This window comes from Bufo bufo, chromosome 2 (genome assembly GCF_905171765.1).
Source record: "Bufo bufo chromosome 2, aBufBuf1.1, whole genome shotgun sequence".
In the NCBI taxonomy this organism is placed as follows: Eukaryota; Metazoa; Chordata; class Amphibia; order Anura; family Bufonidae; genus Bufo; species Bufo bufo.
Window position 1 is genome coordinate 3,730,772 of NC_053390.1, and position 18,855 is coordinate 3,749,626.

Here is an 18,855-nt window from a genome sequence, read left to right on the forward strand (position 1 = left end):
GTGGGCGGTCCTGTATTTGAAAAGACTGTAATAAAAACCAGGCTGGGTGTGCCAGCACCTCAGACCACTGCTTGACCCTCAACACGGAGCCTTGTCTCGTTATTGGGGGGATCCGCTGTATGCTGATAGAGACTGATTGCCAGGAGTGTAAGCTGATTCCTGTTCGTCTGCTAGCAGCTATTCGTGAGGTTCCAGTTTGGAGTGCTATTTTGTATCCAGTTCGGGAATTTGGTGTCCTGCAGTAGCTGTGCCTGTCTGTCAGAAAGGGGCACATCGCCTAAACGGATTTTAACCCCTTATCTGCTGAAACGGGCCGTTACAGTATATATAAGTATGTGCAATATATGATTGTGAATGAATGTACTGTCACACATAACCCTCACAAACATTGGTAGTGAATTGACCTACCTACGCATCTCTGTGCAGGGCACTAGGAAAGCCAATTGCTCAGAATGAACGTAGCTGGATGGGGCCATTGCAGCAGCTCCGCTTCTGTACTCCCGCTCCTAGCGTCTGTGCCGCATGAAGGCATCCTTGAGGCTCTTCCATTTTGATTTCAGGATATTGACTGTTGAAAAGAGATATAAACATCAGCTAATGTAATTTATCTTTCCTTTTCCATTTCTTAGGTATTTAGCAACTGGTCAGTCTGCACTATGCCTTCATGATTGGTAAATCGACAGCAAGCGACATCATCCGGGAAACATGCAGAGCCATATGGGATGTCCTTCATGCTGTTGTGATGTCCAAACCGAACAAGGATGAGTGGCAGAAAATTGCCCACACATTTTACCAAACATGCAATTTTCCTAACTGTGTGGGAGCGCTAGACGGAAAGCATATCCGCGTGATAAAACCCAAGAGGAGTGGCAGTAGATTTTTAAATTATAAGAAATACTTTTCCGTTGTCCTTTTTGCCGTATCTGATGCCAACTACTGCTTCAGATACATAGATGTTGGATCGTATGGAAGCAGCTAAGACTCTGCGGTATTCGCTCATTCAGATTTTGGACAAATGTTGAATACCAATGCTCTGAACCTTCCGGGGAACACCAAGCTGCCTGGCACCGCTGATCCGGCTATGCCTTTCGTATTTGTAGGATACGAGGCATTTGCTCTAGGTGAGCATCTTATGAGGCCCTACTCAAGCCTCGGACTGTGCCTTGAGAGAAGGGTCTTTAATTATAGACTAACCAGAGCTCGCAGGGTGGTGGAGTGTGCATTTGGCATACTGTCAAACAAATGGCGCTTTCTGCACTCTCCAATGAACCTGAAATTGGAGAACGCCATCTCTGCGGTTAAGGCAGTTTGTTGCCTTCACAATTTTGTACGCCAAAGGGATAGATTCAATTTTGAGGATTCATTGGTGCATTCCATGGAGAGTACAAATTGCACCGGCGTCCGTGGTACCACACATGGAGCCACCATTAGGGACAAGTTTGCGGCCTATTTCATATCACCGGAGGGGGAGGTGCCATGGCAATTGCAAGCTATACAAGCTTAATTATTATAATAAAGACTTTGCCTTCTCTTTGTTCTGTGGTGCATTGTGTAGTTGTAGTTTGTATTAATAAAGTTGATTTGGATTAGACTATGTTGTGAACACCTTTTTTTATTTAAATTGACAATTTGCATGTTGCAATTATGGGCACACCCGCTCTCACACCACCCACAATGGAGGCTGGTGGTGACATCAGCAGTCTGAGTTCTACTCATAAATCACATAATACCCTCAGAAACAACGCATGCAGTAACTGTGCATATACTATATATACTATAACATACAGTTGGCACACCTGTGCACACGTGGAGGAATATAATGATCCATTTACAATACACATGCCAATGCACACATGTCGGTACCTTTTGCCTCTTTCACTTGCTTTGACATACTCTCCCATTCTGGCCATATCATTTTTCCAATGTCTTCCCAGGCCTGCTGCCTGATTCGCCTGTTCTTGTACTGCGGATCCTGCATGTCGTACAGGAATCGCTTCTCTTGTACCAGCCGAATCAGGGTCTCGCTGTCTATGGCACAATCCTCCATGATGTCGGCCGAGAAATGTGGCTGGTCACCTGGGAGTGGTCTGTTGTCATGTGAGAAACACGCGTACGTACGTACGTACGTGCGTTTTTAAAGGCGGAAACAAGCAAACGCCCATTTAGGCGCTTTCATGCTGAAGTCTATGGGCGGGAACGAGCGACAATACCCCCCAAAGAAGCTCCTGGTTTTTGCCTGTTGAGCGTTTTACAGCGCGTAGGAACGCGCTGTAAAACGCTCAGGTGCAAACCTAGCCTAAGGCTCATCTCACTCCTGCGCAGGGAGATCAAGCCTGGCGTGTGGGATGTAAGGGAATGATCCCAACTATAACTGAGCCTCCAGTAAATATTCATTAAAGAAGATGATATTTTGCCTCAATTTATTTTTCATATACACAAAATCAGGTTAAGAAGGTGTTAATTACAAATGTAAATATTAAGCTCCACCCAGGCAGCATTTCAGGCACAAATTTAGGCAATATGGCTGTCGAACATAAGGTGGCATCACCTGCGTACGTGGAAAAAGTGAAGTGGCAAGCAATCGAAAACTGTCCTCCTCCGAGTCATCACTCTAGTTGGCAGGCCACCTCCACACAGTGCTGTTGAGGAGGAAGACGAGATCATCAGCTGCTGCTTCTCCTGCACAGGCTACCTCTCCTCCGCTCTATCACCAGTCATCTATAACAGAATGTGGAGCAGGAAACAATACGAGCCCAGAAACGCGCTTAGGGTAGTATCACACTTGCGTCAAAGAAATCTGCAAGGCTGTTCTAGCAGAGATGCCCATCATGAATTCTGGACCCAACTAACTATAATGGGATGCAGAGCGGATCCGGCAGCTGCCCGGAATACTGTATATGTTGGGATTCAGACGGCAATTTTTGTACGGCTAGATCCTGCTGATATGCTGGGGAGGGTCGGTATCCCCGCTGCATTCCATTATAGTCAATCGAGTCCAGTGGGCACTATATGGCTATGCTAGATCTGGAGAGCTCCGGCAAGCTATCCTGTCAGAGATTTCTTTGACGCATATGTGAAAGCAGCCTTAGGCTACTTTCACACTCGCGTTTTGTGCGGATCCGTCTTGTATCTGCACAGACGGATCCGCACCAATAATGCAAACGCTTGTATCCGTTAATAACGGATTCGTTTGCATTATTCATAAAAAAAAAAGTTTAAGTCAAAACAGATCTGTCTTGACTTACATTGAAAGTCAATGGGGGACGGATCTGTTTTCAATTGCACCATATTGTGTCAGTGAAAACGGATCTGTCCCCATTGACTTACATTGTAAGTCTAGACGGATCCGTTAGGCTCCGCATAGTCAGACGGTCACCAAAACGCTGCAAGCTGCGTTTTAGTGACTGTCTAATAAACGCAACGGAGACCAAACGCAGCCAAACTGATGCATTCTGAATGGATCCTTATCCATTCAAAATGCATTGGGGCTGAACTGATCCGTTTTGGGCCGCTTGTGAGAGCCCTGAAACGGATCTCACAAGCAGACCCAGAAACGCCAGTGTGAAAGTAGCCTTATGTGGAAACTGAACTCGCACCAGGAGGTATGGTCACTGAAAATGGCTTCTCTGTGTGTGAATTCTCTGATGTTTAACAAGATCTGATTTTGAGGTACAACATTTGTCACATTCTGAACATGAATACGGCTTCTCCCCTGTGTGAACTCTCAGATGTTTAAAAAGACTTGATTTGAGAGCAAAATATTTCCCACATTCTGAACATGAAAATGGCTTTTCTCCCGTGTGAAGTCTCTGATGTTTAAGAAGAGCTGATTTCACAGTAAAACAATTCCCACATTCTGAACATAAAAATGGCCTCTCCCCTGTGTGAATTCTCTGATGGTTTACAAGATCTGATTTCCGAGTAAAACATTTCCCACATTCTGAACAGGAATACGGCTTCTCTCCTGTGTGAATTCTCTGATGTTTAGCACGATCTGATTTCCGAGTAAAACATTTGCCACATTCTGAACATGAAAATGGCCTCTCTCCCATGTGAATTCTCTGATGTTCAACAAGAGATAATTTAAGAGTGAAGCCTTTCCCACATTCTGGACATGAATATGGTCTCTCTCCTGTGTGAAGTCTCTGATGTATAACAAGATGTGATTTCAGAGAAAAACATTTTTTACATTCTGAACATGAGAATGGCTTCTCTCCTGTGTGAGTTCTCTCATGTTTAACAAGCTGTGATTTTGACGTAAAACATTTGCCACATACTGAACATGGAAATCGTTTCACTCTTATGACAATTCTCTCATCTTCAGCAAGAGTGGAGTTCAGATTAACACATTTCCCACATTCTGAACATAAAAATCTTTTCCCTCCTGTGTGAATTCTCTGATGTATAACAAGATGTGACTTTGAAGTAAAACATTTGTCACATTCTGAACATAAATACAGCTTCTCCACCAGGTGACTTATTTGATGTCCAGCACGTCTCTGCTTCTCATTCTGTGACGAATCGGACAGTAGGACCCATTTAATAGGATCAGATGATATGTTATGACTGTGAAGGACTGAGGGTCTATCTGGGATAATAACACGTTCTTCACATGTATCTTGTGTGACACCACAATCATCTGCTTTTATGTCTGAAGGCATCAGGTGTCTCTCCGTGCTCCTGGAACACTCATCTGTCAAGAATAATACAAACTTAAAAATTGTACCAATATTTTATAGCATTTCTAGATAAAATTACACTGTATGCAGCAATTAAAGGGGACTTTTAGGGGGATCGGCAGGAGGAGATGAGCAGACTAACTGAAGAGGATTCAGTAAGGCCTCTTTCAGACGGGCGTTGCGGGAAAAGGTGCGGGTACGTTGCGGGAACATGCACGATTTTTCCGCGCGAGTGCAAAACATTGTAATGCGTTTTGCACTCGCGTGAGAAATGATAATGCCGTGCTCCTGCAAGTCCAGAGTAGAGGATCACACTCACACACGGAGCGTGATTCCCGCAATGGACTTACTCGTGTGAAAACAGCCCTTAGGTGAGTTCAATTATTTATTTATTTTTAACCCCTCCAGCGCTATTGTAGTAAGCGTTCTGTATTCAGAATGCTATTATTTTCCCTTATAACCATGTTATAAGGGAAAATAATAATGATCTGGTCTCCATCCCGATTGTCTCCTAGCAACCGTGCGTGAAAATAGCACCGTATCCGCACTTGCTCGCGGATGCTTGCGATTTTCACGCAGCCCAATTCACTTCTATGGGGCCTGCGTTGCGTGAAAAACGCACAATATAGAGCTTGCTGCGATTTTCACGCATCGCACAAGTGATGCGTGAAAATCACAGCTCATGTGCACAGCCCCATAGAAATGAATGGGTCCGGATTCAGTGCGGGTGCAATGTGTTCACATCACGCATTGCATCCTCGCGGAATACTCGCCCGTGTGAAAGGGGCCTAAAAATTGTATTCATATGAATCTCTACTCTTAACTGTGTAAGTGGTGGTCGCTAAAAAGTAACTTTTATTAAATTATTTGAAAAAGAACGGGTGGAAGTTCTCAATACATAACAACACAAATACATTCACCTGGGTGGCACCCACTACACTGGAGCGTACGTAGCTGGCCAAACCCAGGGTTCAATAAATTATCACCAGATAGGGCAGACTCGTGACCGGAGCCCTAGGGAGGATGGACTTATTGTGGTGTGAGAAGCTCCATCCACCCCTCATGATCAGTAGTCCGATCACTGGCCACAGTCTGTATTCCCCACTGGGACCAAGTAAGGCTACCTAGCTGTGTCTACTGTTAGACTACAAGGCTCTCCCCTCCATGTTTCAGGGACAGCAGTCTACAAGTGGCTCGACGCGTTTCTCTGGTGACTGTTTCTCTGCTGACTTCCTACTAACAGCCTGTAAAAGGCTGTTAGCAGGAAGTCTGTTAGTGTGTGGCTGAGACCACGTGTGGCAGAGGCCTTCTGTTACTGAGGAGAGAATGAACTAGGCCAGGAAAATTGAGCAGTTTCCAAAGAAGGGGCCCTGCCTCAGAACGTGTTTGTGTCATGATGTATAAGCTGCTGTGTATATTGTTATAGTGTGTGCACCTAAATGACTGAGGTGACATGGAATGGCAGGTTATCAAATGCAGCACTATGTGCTTTCCTAGCAGCCGACCTCAGTAATGGGTTCTGACTGTCAGTTAATAGGAGGTCCCAAAATCAATATGGTTCTAGTAAAGGCTTGATACTTATGAACCAGTGTGAATTCTGGTGCTGAAGCTCTGCACCACAATGCAGGGCTTGGTTTTGGGCACCAAAGGGGAAGGGTGTGGTTAGACCATGTGGGTGACCTGAGGAACCTGTTGTTGGGTTATGTAACTTTTAGCCCTGGACTTGTCTATCATGTGGGTATTTGCGGATGGGGGCCAGTGGACTTGTGCGAGTCTTTAGAGTTTGTAGGCTGAAGGGTGGGAGAGGAGTTATAAGAAGCCAGTGAAAATGTCATGCAGTGGATCTCCTACGATTCTTTTGGTGACCCATTAGAGAGAGGTACTACTGTGGTATCGTCTAGAGAGGCCTGGGGAAGATCAGGGAGTAGACAGTAAAGGACAATGCTTTAGATTAGTGGGTTTGGAGGATCTTCAGTCATCAGAAGGGACAGCTTGTGGTGTTTTGTTGATAAAGACATGTGGGTTGAGTGTACTGTCAATGTCAATCCTTGGAAGAGTCATGGGGGGAGGTCTGTGAGAAAACTCAGTCTTTGGGGAGCCAATGTGATTTTTGTTACTACAGTCTTCAACCCTAGGGAAAGTTATCTGGAGATAATAGGGGATGTGTGGGTGGACTAGTGATCAGTGGGCATCAGAATGTCGGTTGCTGTGAGGCCTCTAATGCCTGAAGGAGCTGTTCCTGTAAGGCCTCTTTCACACGAGGGTGACGGACTCGGTCCGGATGCATTTAGGGTGCGTTCAGTGAAACTCGCACCATTTTGCAAGCAAGTTCAGTCAGTTTTCTCTGCAATTGCGTTCAGTTGTTCAGTTTTTCCTGCGCGGGTGCAATGCGTTTTGATGCGTTTTTCATGCACGTGATAAAAAACTGAAGGTTTACAAACAACATCTCCTAGCAACCATCAGTGAAAAATGCATTGCATCCGCACTCGCTTGCGGATGCAATGCGTTTTTCACTGAAGCCCCATTCACTTCTATAGGGCCAGGGCTGCGTGAAAAACGTAGAATATAGAACATGCTGCGTTTTTCACGCAATGCAGAACTGATGCGTGAAAAACAACGCTCATGTACACAGACCCGTTGAAATGAATGGGTCAGGATTCAGTGCGGGTGCTATGCTTTCACGTCACGCATTGCACCTGTGCGGAAAACTCGCTCGTGTGAAAGGGAACTAAAGCAGTTCACTGAACAGCAGTTGTGATAAGGGTTGACTATGGAGGGGCTCTAAGAAACAAGAAGTAGGAGTGCCTCTCCCCCTGTAAAAATAAAGGTTGAGCGTTGAATATTGTGTCTGTTTGTGTGAAATCACCGCGGTCAGTGTGAAGATAGCATTGACCAGTCCAGACTGCAGAAACGGAGTTCTGGAAGATTCAAGTGTTTGTGCCACAAGTTGTCCATTTTTCTAATGGGCGCCCTCTAAAGTGTATGTGCAGCCCACCGTGAACTGTAACAGGTAAAAGTGCCTGTTCATAACCCCATCTGTGCTCCTTAAAGGGGTTCTCCGGTTTCGGAGTTGAACCTGGACATAACCTCATCTTCACTCATTTACCATGTATGAGTGAAGCATTTCTTGCTCCAATGCTCCCCAAGGTCTGTGCGGTTTACTTCCTCACTATTCTAGGCAGAGGATTCTGCCTAGCAGTGATCCTGGCACAAATGGGGGGTCTTATAGCGCTTCCCTAGGCTATAAAACAGCTTAGGGCAGTGCTATGGACGGCCTATTTGTGCTGGTGATGTCACCGGGATCAATGCTAGGCAGAAGCCTCAGTCTAGCAGACCAATAGTGAAGCCCAATACGATGCAGCGTAGGACAGGGGAGAGCATCGGAGCAAGAAATGCTCCGATACTCCACTCATACATGTTAAATGAGTAAAGATCAGTTATTAAGGAATGCATATCTGTCAGCATCTCAAGATGTCCTCTGTGACAAACATTCTATTGGTAATAAACTAACCAGGGGCCAGAAGTATTGGTTGAAAGGCTTTATTACTAGGGCCCATACTTGGCATCAGATAACATTCACAGTCCAAGTGGAGGTAAGTACCCGCACATCCCGACCAGGGATGAAACATCAAGCAGCAGTGTTTCACGGATGATGTTGCAGATAGCTGGAACTTATAAATAAACATCCAACTGGCTTGATCCCAAACTAAGGAGCATATGGGTGAGCCCTATAAAACCCTAAGAGCTCTTCCTGACTGCTATCCCCATGCAAGGGTCTAAATGGTAGACGATTGCATGCCCACGTACCTAAGACTGTGTGACACCTGAAGACCCTATAATAGTGAGGGGACACGACCACCTGCACTTAATACGGACGGAGTCAGGGTCACCTAGAATCAAGCCAGCAAGGAAACACAAATAAAGAAAAATACTTATCTTAGCAAACACCTCATCCAGGAAGTAGTATAAACCGCAAAGTGAGGCAGTATGGGAGGGAATATAAAGGAAGACAATTAGTCTAAATAGGTGACACCTGGGAGAAGGAAAGGAGATGACAAAGTGAAACCAAAACAAAGAACGTCATGCAAGAGGTAGAGAAGAACGTCTGCCAGACTTTCTCACAGAACTAGCGGTGACAGTACCCCTCCCTCTACGGGTGGACTCCAGACACTCAGAGCCCACCTTCTCAGGATGAGACCTATGGAAAGCCCTGATAAGACGAGTGGCCTTAATGTCCGCCACTGGGACCCACATCCTCTCCTCAGGACCATAACCCTCCCAATGAACGAGGTACTGGAGAGAACCGCGGATAATGCGAGAATCCACAATCCTAGAGACCTGAAATTCAAGATTGCCATCAACAAAAATCGGAGGAGGCAAAGAGGAGGGTACAATGGGTTGGACATAAGGTTTTAATAGGGACCTGTGAAAAACATTATGGATCTTCCAAGTCTGAGGAAGATCAAGACGGAAGGCAACGGGATTGATGACGGACAAGATCTTGTAAGGCCCAATAAACTTAGGACCCAACTTCCAGGATGGAACCTTCAGTTTGATATTCTTTGTAGACAACCACACCAGATCACCCACATTCAGGTCCGGACCAGGCACACGTCTCTTATCCGCCACATGCTTATATCTCTCACTCATACTTTTCAGATTACCCTGAATCTTTTGCCAAATAAATGACAAAGACGAGGAAAATCTCTCCTCATCAGGTAAACCAGAAGACCCCTCTCCAGAGAATGTCCCAAACTGCGGATGAAACCCATATGCACCAAAAAATGGTGACTTATTTAAAGCAAACTCAGCAAGGGACAAAAAAGAATACCAATCCTCCTGATTCTCCGCCACAAAACAGCGCAGATATGTCTCCAGATTCTGATTGACGCGTTCGGTCTGGCCATTCGACTGCAGGTGAAAAGCAGAAGAAAACGATAACTGAATCCCCAAGCGAGAACAGAAGGCCTTCCAGAATCTGGAAACAAATTGCGTGCCCCTATCAGAAATGATGTCTGAAGGAATGCCATGCATGTTAACAATGTGATCAACAAACGCTTGCGCCAACGTCTTAGCATTGGGTAACCCAGGAAAGGGAATGAAATGCGCCATTTTGCTAAAACAGTCCACTACCACCAGCATCACAGTCTTCCCTGAGGAACGAGGCAGGTCCGTGATGAAGTCCATGGACAGATGCGTCCAAGGACGGGAAGGAATGGGTAACGGGAGGAGAGAACCCGATGGCCGTGAATGAGGGACCTTGGCACGAGCGCAGGTCTCACAAGCTGCCACAAAACCCTCAACCGTCTTACAAAGAGCCGGCCACCAGAATCTCCGAGCAATGAGATCCACTGTGGCTCTACTGCCCGGGTGCCCAGCAAGGACAGTATCGTGGTGCTCCTTAAAAACCTTGTGTTGTAAAGAGAGAGGCACAAACAACCTCCCAGGAGGACAAAGATCAGGAGCCTCTGCCTGGGCTGCCTGAACCTCTGCCTCCAAATCAGGATAAAGAGCAGAGACGACCACCCCTTCAGCCAAAATGGGACCCGGGTCTTCAAAGTTCCCCCCTCCCGGAAAACAACGTGACAAGGCATCCGCCTTCACATTTTTAACCCCAGGGCGGAACGTAAAAACAAAATTAAACCTAGAAAAGAACAAAGACCATCTGGCCTGTCTCGGGTTCAGAAGCTTGGCCGATTCCAAGTAGGCCAGATTCTTATGGTCTGTAAACACGGTAATAGGGTGTCTGGCTCCCTCTAACCAATGGCGCCATTCCTCAAAAGCTAATTTGATGGCCAACAACTCCCTATCTCCCACATCGTAATTTCTCTCTGCAGGAGAGTTTCCTTGAGAAAAAGGCACACGGTCGCCATTTGGCAGGAGAGGGACCCCGAGATAATGCCGCACCGACACCCACCTCAGAAGCATCCACCTCAACAATAAAAGGTAGAGAGACATCAGGTTGTACCAAAATGGGAGTGGAAGCAAAACTCTCTTTGATACTAGAAAAGGCTTTAAGCGCATCTACCGACCACGAGGAAAAATCCACCCCCTTTTTAGTCATATCAGTGAGTGGCTTAACAACAGAGGAATAATTCAAAATTAACTTTCTGTAATAATTGGCAAAACCCAAAAACCGCATCAGCGCCTTCTGATTCTCAGGAAGCTCCCAATCAAGCACAGCGCGGACCTTCTCAGGGTCCATGCGAAAACCAGAAGCGGAGAGAAGAAAACCCAGAAACACATTTTTCCAGTTTAGCGTACAATTTATTCTCCCGCAGGATGAGCAAGACCTGACGTAGATGGTCCCTATGAGTTTTGAAATCAGGAGAAAAAATCTAAATGTCATCTACAGTCATGGCCAAAAGTTTTGAGAATGACACAAATATTAGTTTTCACAAAGTTTGCTGCTAAACTGCTTTTCGATCTTTGTTTCAGTTGTTTCTGTGATGTAGTGAAATATAATTACACGCACTTCATACGTTTCAAAGGCTTTTATCGACAATTACATGACATTTATGCAAAGAGTCAGTATTTGCAGTGTTGGCCCTTCTTTTTCAGGACCTCTGCAATTCGACTGGGCATGCTCTCAATCAACTTCTGGGCCAATTCCTGACTGATAGCAACCCATTCTTTCATAATCACTTCTTGGAGTTTGTCAGAATTAGTGGGTTTTTGTTTGTCCACCTGCCTCTTGAGGATTGACCACAAGTTCTCAATGGGATTAAGATCTGGGGAGTTTCCAGGCCATGGACCCAAAATGTCAACGTTTTGGTCCCCGAGCCACTTAGTTATCACTTTTGCCTTATGGCACGGTGCTCCATCGTGCTGGAAAATGCATTGTTCTTCACCAAACTGTTGTTGGATTGTTGGAAGAAGTTGCTGTTGGAGGGTGTTTTGGTACCATTCTTTATTCATGGCTGTGTTTTTGGGCAAAATTGTGAGTGAGCCCACTCCCTTGGATGAGAAGCAACCCCACACACGAATGGTCTCAGGATGCTTTACTGTTGGCATGACACAGGACTGATGGTAGCGCTCACCTTTTCTTCTCCGGACAAGCATTTTTCCAGATGCCCCAAACAATCGGAAAGAGGCTTCATCGGAGAATATGACTTTGCCCCAGTCCTCAGCAGTCCATTCACCATACTTTCTGCAGAAGATCAATCTGTCCCTGATGTTTTTTTCGGAGAGAAGTGGCTTCTTCGCTGGCCTTCTTGACACCAGGCCATCTTCCAAAAGTCTTGGCCTCACTGTGTGTGCAGATGCGCTCACACCTGCCTGCTGCCATTCCTGAGCAAGCTCTGCACTGATGGCACTCCGATCCCGCAGCTGAATCCTCTTTAGGAGGCGATCCTGGCGCTTGCTGGACTTTCTTGGACGCCCTGAAGCCTTCTTAACAAGAATTGAACCTCTTTCCTTGAAGTTCTTGATGATCCTATAAATTGTTGATTGAGGTGCAATCTTAGTAGCCACAATATCCTTGCCTGTGAAGCCATTTTTATGCAACGCAATGATGGCTGCACGCGTTTCTTTGCAGGTCACCATGGTAAACAATGGAAGAACAATGATTTCAAGCATCACCCTCCTTTTAACACGTCAAGTCTGCCATTTTAACCCAATCAGCCTGACATAATGATCTCCAGCCTTGTGCTCGTCAACATTCTCACCTGAATTAACAAGACGATTACTGAAATGATCTCAGCAGGTCCTTTAATGACAGCAATGAAATGCAGTGGAAAGGTTTTTTTGGGATTAAGTTCATTTTCATGGCAAAGAAGGACTATGCAATTCATCTGATCACTCTTCATAACATTCTGGAGTATATGCAAATTGCTATTATAAAAACTTTCCAATTTCCAATATGTATGTCATTCTCAAAACTTTTGGCCACAACTGTAGATACACCAGTACAAATTTCCCCATTAAATGATAAAAAATGCTGTTCACAAAATGTTGGAAGACGGCCGGAGCATTCATCAAACCAAAGGGCATAACCAAATTCTCGAAATGACCCTCAGGGGTATTGAAGGCCGTCTTCCATTCGTCCCCTTCCCTGACCCTGACCAGGTTGTATGCCCCTCTTAAATCCAACTTGGAAAAAACCTTAGCCCCAACAATCTGGTTAAACAGGTCCGGGATCAGAGGAAGTGGATACGAGTCACGAATTGTGATACGGTTCAGCTCCCTGAAATCCAGACAAGGTCTTAAAGAACCATCTTTTTTCTTAACAAAAAAAAAAACTGCGGCAACAGGTGACTTCGAGGGTCGGATGTGTCCCTTTCTCAGGCTCTCAGAGATATAAGCACGCATAGCGACTCTTTCAGGTTGGGAGAGATTGTATAAACGTGATTTTGGCAGCTTGGCGACTGGAATGAGATTAATAGGGCAGTCGTACTCCCGGTAAGGGGGCAACTCCTGGACACCACTCTCGGAAAACACATCCGAAAATTCAGAGAGAAAAGATGGCACAGTCTTGGTAGAAACCTCTGAAAGAGACGCCATGAGGCAATTCTCTCTGCAAAACTCACTCCAACCATTTATTTGCCTCGCTTGCCAATCAATGGTGGGGTTATGTTTAGTGAGCCAAGGTAGCCCCAACACTAGAGGAGTAGGTAATCCACTTAGGACGAAACACAACATATCCTCAACATGAGCGTCACTCACAGTCAAACAGATATTGTGAACTATGCCCTTTAACGATCTTTGAGAAAGTGGAACGGAATCAATAGCAAAAACAGGTATATCCTTTCCCAAAGTGCATACCTGGAAACCATGCGTTACTGCTAATTGATTATCAATGAGATTGACAGCTGCTCCACTATCTACAAAAATCTCACAATGTTCTTGCTGTCTAGCGCCACCCTGGCAGGTAGGAGAAAACGAGAACTACAAGCAAACAGCAAACCTTCAATTTCCGCATCAACCTTGCCAATAGTAACAAATGGAAAGTTTTTAGAGGTTTTTTTTTTTCTTTTTGTTTTTATATTACCCTCAGAAAACTCCATGAATCTCCTAGAGGGGCAAACATTAGCCAAATGATTTATACCCCCACAACAGAAACAAACCCTCCTCTGAGAGCTGAATCCTTTATTATTAGAGGCAAGCAAACCCAGCTGCATGGCCTCCTCCTCAGAGGGGATTGAGAGAGACTGAGACCCCTGCGCACTGAATGAGACCGCCGCACTGTCCTTGGACTGAATATGAGAGGCAACTAAAATGTAATGTTGATAAGTGCAAGATAATGCACCTGGGGCGTAAAACCCAAGAGCAGAATATACAATCAGTGATACAGTCCTAACCTCAGTATCTGAGGAAAGGGATTTAGGGGTCATTATTTCAGAAGACTTAAAGGTAGGCAGACCATGTCATAGAGCAGCAGGAGATGCTAGCAGAATGCTGGGGTGTATAGGGAGAGGCATTACCAGTAGACAGAGGGGGGGCGCTCATGCCGCTCTACAGAGCACTAGTGAGACCTCATCTGGAGTATTGTGCTCAGTACTGGAGACCATATCTCCAGAAGGATACTGATACTTTGGAGAGAGTTCAGAGAAGAGCTACTAAACTGGTCCATGGATTGCAGGATAAAACTTACCAGGAAAGATTAAAAGGACCTTAACATGTAGAGCTTGGAAGAAAGACGAGACAGAGGGGAGATGAGAGAAACTGCTAAATACATAAAGGGAATCAACAAGGTAAAAGAGGAGAGAAGATTTACAAGAAGAAAAACTGCTACAAGAGGACATAGTGTTAAATTAGAGGGGCAAAGGGTTAACAGTAATATCAGGAAGTATTACTTTCCTGAGAGAGTAGTGGATGCATGGAATAGCCTTCCTACAGAAGTGGTAGCTGCAAATACAGTGAAGGAGGTTAAGCATGCATGGGATAGGCATAAAGCTATCCTTCATATAAGATAGGGCCGGGGGCTATCCATAGTATTTAGTATATTGGGCAGACTGGATGGGCCAAATGGTTCTTATCTGCCGACACATTCTAGGTTTCTAGGTTTCTATGTGTGTAATTTATTTGGTAAATAAATTCCATGAATCCATTCACAGTGTCCGGCTCTTCCAGAGGTTTTTGTAAGATTATTGGGCAGTTTCTCTGCCTACAAGATATTATCACAGATGCTTGGTTTACTTTTTCAGTTCTCAAAACTGAATTTGACTCAGCAGAGATCACAGGCCTCTTCTTCACAGCAAAAATGTTATAACATGAACAGAGTTTAGAAAAATACCTTAATCCGAACTTCTACAAACCTATGAATACAGAATCAACCGAATCAAACTAATATGAAAAGTTGTTATTCTAAAAACCTTCATCTACTTGCATATTATAAGTTATACCAGCGAGAATTAGTCTTTATGTAGAAAACTAGGATTTAAATCAAATCCACCCTGGTGGTTATCACTCACCTGGGTGGTTACCTGTAGGGATGTCCTCCTTGCACTGGTCCTCAGGCCTCATATTTGACTCTGCGGCACTGATATTGTTCTCATCTTTATGCCGTTTCAGTACCTGTGAAACAAATTATGTAAAAGTCACAGAACACTGTGGTCAACCTTTAAAAAAATCCTGACCCTGACCTGAGCGTTCACATAAGCCCTGTGACCTGACCACGCTTCCTTTTTCCCATTCCAGCTGCTCTGTTTGGAAGGCAGAGAGGTGAACAGGCCGACTGACAGAGCCTCCCCATGACACCTCGTACTCCTCTACAGGTCCTGAGCGTTCCATGCTTCGAACGTTTCTGTCAGCGACTGCAGAGGTGCAGGGGGGTTTTGGCATTGGTGGTCCATGTGGTATGTAGCACCTGCTCGGGAAATGATCTGCAATGCAGATACAAAACAAGTCAAATGTGCGGCTTTCATTTCGCCAGCGTGTAACAGGGATACAAATGGATGAATCCAATAGGCATGCTGCCGTTCACAGCCAGCTGTAAGCTCTGGCAGGCTCTCTCCCCTCTGTACCAGTCTGCCGATAGTTTGCTTAGTGTAAAGAAGGTATTAGGCATGTGTGACCGCTCTCGATGTACAGCACCATGGAATTAATGCCGTAATGAAACCCCTTTACAGTTACCGCTCCGCTGCTACGGTTCATCGCTGACACTGATACAGTAGCGGTACCGCCCATGTCAAACACCAGTAATGTACCTGCTAAGTGATAGACCACCTCATATGTATATTTAGGGTATGCCAAACTGACGTACCGATTAATGCTCCTTATGCCGCCAGGACACGCCAGGGAGGTATTGAGTAATATGTGAGTGAAAAGCCCTGCATGTCCATGTTATGTATGACACGTACACTGGGAGTGGTGACATCACAGGAGGCCTATAAAACAGGGATGATGCCTTTGTGAGTCATATACCTTTATACCGGATGTCATATACACTGACGAGCTAAAGGGTAACAATGTTTAGAACTTTTGACTTCCAGGCTCCATATCTCACCACCCACTACAGCTTCGGACATGAGACTCCCATCATCCTATAGACAGTCATCTCGGCCATCTCATACATACATTGGACTTGTAGCTATTCAGCATATGATTAGTTCTGCAGGTTCTTCTCCTGTTACTGCATTGTTCCTGTTCTGCTCCTGGTGGTGGAACAATCTCTTTCTTCTTGTAGACTACAAATTCCACCCTGTCCTCACCTTCCCTGATAGCTCAGTGTCTTATTAGGTTGATTCCCAAGTGAAAGGTCACTGGTTCGAATCCAGGAGCCACTATGAAGAAGATTTCCCAAGAAAAGAGAAACGGCATCATCCAGCTCATCGCTAGCGGAATCTCGGACAGGAAAACCACCAAACTGCATCATGTGAGCGCCATGACAGTTGGAAGAATATGGAATGAAGTCCGTCCATCCATTCCAAAGCCAAGAGGTGGACGTCCAGGCAAAATATCGGCATCAACAAGTCAGCTCATCACAAGGTCTATCAGTTCTGGTAGTGGAGGCGGCTCGTATGCTTCATTATAGTGGATGGTGAGATATGGGGCCTGAAAGTCAGAAGTTCTAAACATTGTTACCCTTTTGCTCATCGGTGTATTTCCATTGCTAGTACCGCTAAAAAATGACATATGGCCATCAGGTTCAACCAAGGGATGTTATATGGCGCTGTTGTAAGATGCACTGTATTACACTGCAAAATGTCGACCAGTAAGTGGTTAGTGGCCATACACACTGCAACCTTGGGCGGAGTCAGAGATCAGTGTAAGGTTTAACCCTATGGCATCCCCATGCTATGTAGCAGATTATTGCCCATGAGTACCTTTTAGTGGAACCAAACTGATGAGAGTGTTTTGAGATATGTCACAGCCACTGGAATACAGACGACCGGTCACACACTACGTAGTAGTTAGCTAGCAAGTAGAGGTAAGTGGAGCTCCTCACTTCTTCAGGGCTTACTTAGGGGCGGGGAAGCAGTAACACCTGCAGCAGTATACAAGTGTTCATCGGGGAAGACGACTTCCACTTCCTAGCATCTGGTGAGTGTTCAGTGGACCTGTGGTAACCAGGCCAGGAGGAACAGTCCAGTCAGCTTGGGAAATGGCATGGTTTCCGTTGAAAGCGGGCATGACCTAAGATGCACCATTTTGGGCTAAAACTGCACCACAGCTCTACCGTAAAGTTCTGTCTGAATGTGAGCCAACCAATAGTTGGCATAGAGTTAGACAAAAGTGCCTAACCCTGCACCAGATTCATCATCCAGTCTAAGCCCCTGTGCTGCAGGTCTATACAGCCAGGCGTAGTAACTCTTCCCCTGTGTGCTTCCCAAGCCTGTCGCCTCTAACCAAGCCTGTGCCCTCAAAGAGAAACACTTGTACCCACTGAGCCCACACCCTCTTCTGAGAACTACCAACATCTGCTGCAAATGTGCCACTGATTCCTTTCATCAGCCTTGAGTGGGGAGCGACTTACACCACTCACAAGCCACAAAGATCATGGGTAAGGTCTGACCCTTTACAAGACTCCCTCAGGACTCGCAGAATTAGTCTAGGGAATCTGTGTGTGGTCCTCCTGCCTCTATATGGACAACAAAAGGACACACCAAAGGGTAGGAATCTGAGAACAATTGTAGGATAAAGGGTAATGAGGACTTTTACTACTGCACGGTCAACAGTGCTGATAACGTTCACTGGCGGGCATAACTGACAGCAATCTGTAGGGTAGGACCTGATCATAATAGCGGGAAAAACTCTAATCAGCAAGACAACCAAAACCGACATGCCAGGAGTCGTTATCAGAGCCAAGGTGCACATCTTCTAGAGGCTGGATGAAGGGTTTAGATGGCAGCTCAGTGACCACATCAGATGCATCCCACACATGTGTACTCATCATGGACAGACATCATCTTCTACAGATCACAGGGAATATCTCTGATACGGTCTCTCCATACCTGATGATCCTGAGGAAGGCGAGGACTGGGATGACTCTCTGGGGTTCTTCTCTTACTAAAAATAACTGTAGGAGACACTAAATGAAATCAACCTTCAAATACAAATAATACAAGAAGATGTGCACTTAGCCATATCCATTACCTGGTGATGTGAGGGGCTGGTGCTCCTCCATCATGGCCTCCTTGTACAGATCCTTGTGTCCTTCTATATACTCCCACTCCTCCATGGAGAAATAGACAGTGACGTCCTGACACCTTATAGGAACCTGACAACACAATGACACCGTCATCACCCAGACCCCTCCAGTGCTGTGACTGGAGAATTTCCCAGCAATGTCACCTCTCCAGTCAGCAGCTCCATCATCTTGTAGGTTAGCTCTAGGATCTTCTGCTCATGTATCAGGGGGTGAGGGGGAGGCTCTGCGATGGGGCGTAGGGTTCTACCACAAGATTCAACCAAAGGGGTCTGAAAGTGCTCACTGGATGTCTTCTTCACAACTGTATAATCCTATGTATGAGGAGACAATAATAAATATCACTACATACATGCACAGAACCTCTCTCCTCTCCAGTCACATCATCTGGTATTACTATAACGATGTAATGTGACATCATCAGAACCTCTCTCCTCTCCAGTCACATCATCTGTAATTACCAGAGATAATGATGTAATGTGACATCATCAGAACCTCTCTCCTCTCCAGTCATATCATCTGTTATTACCATATATAATGATGTAATGTGACATCATCAGAACCTCTCTCCTCTCCAGTCACATCATC

At 45.4% G+C, this 18,855-nt stretch overlaps 1 protein-coding gene across 1 annotated transcript; it reads right to left on the reverse strand.

The window, feature by feature from the left end:
* Positions 1–3,460: 3,460 nt before the first annotated feature.
* Positions 3,461–18,255, reverse strand: LOC120991956 (oocyte zinc finger protein XlCOF6.1-like). Its single transcript, XM_040420704.1, has 4 exons — positions 18,216–18,255; positions 18,074–18,138; positions 15,092–15,194; positions 3,461–4,693 (listed from the first exon to the last, which is right to left on the reverse strand). The coding sequence occupies exons 1-4, from the start codon at positions 18,247–18,249 to the stop codon at positions 3,609–3,611; spliced, it is 1,287 nt and encodes a 428-aa protein (XP_040276638.1). The 5' UTR covers positions 18,250–18,255; the 3' UTR covers positions 3,461–3,608.
* Positions 18,256–18,855: the final 600 nt, after the last annotated feature.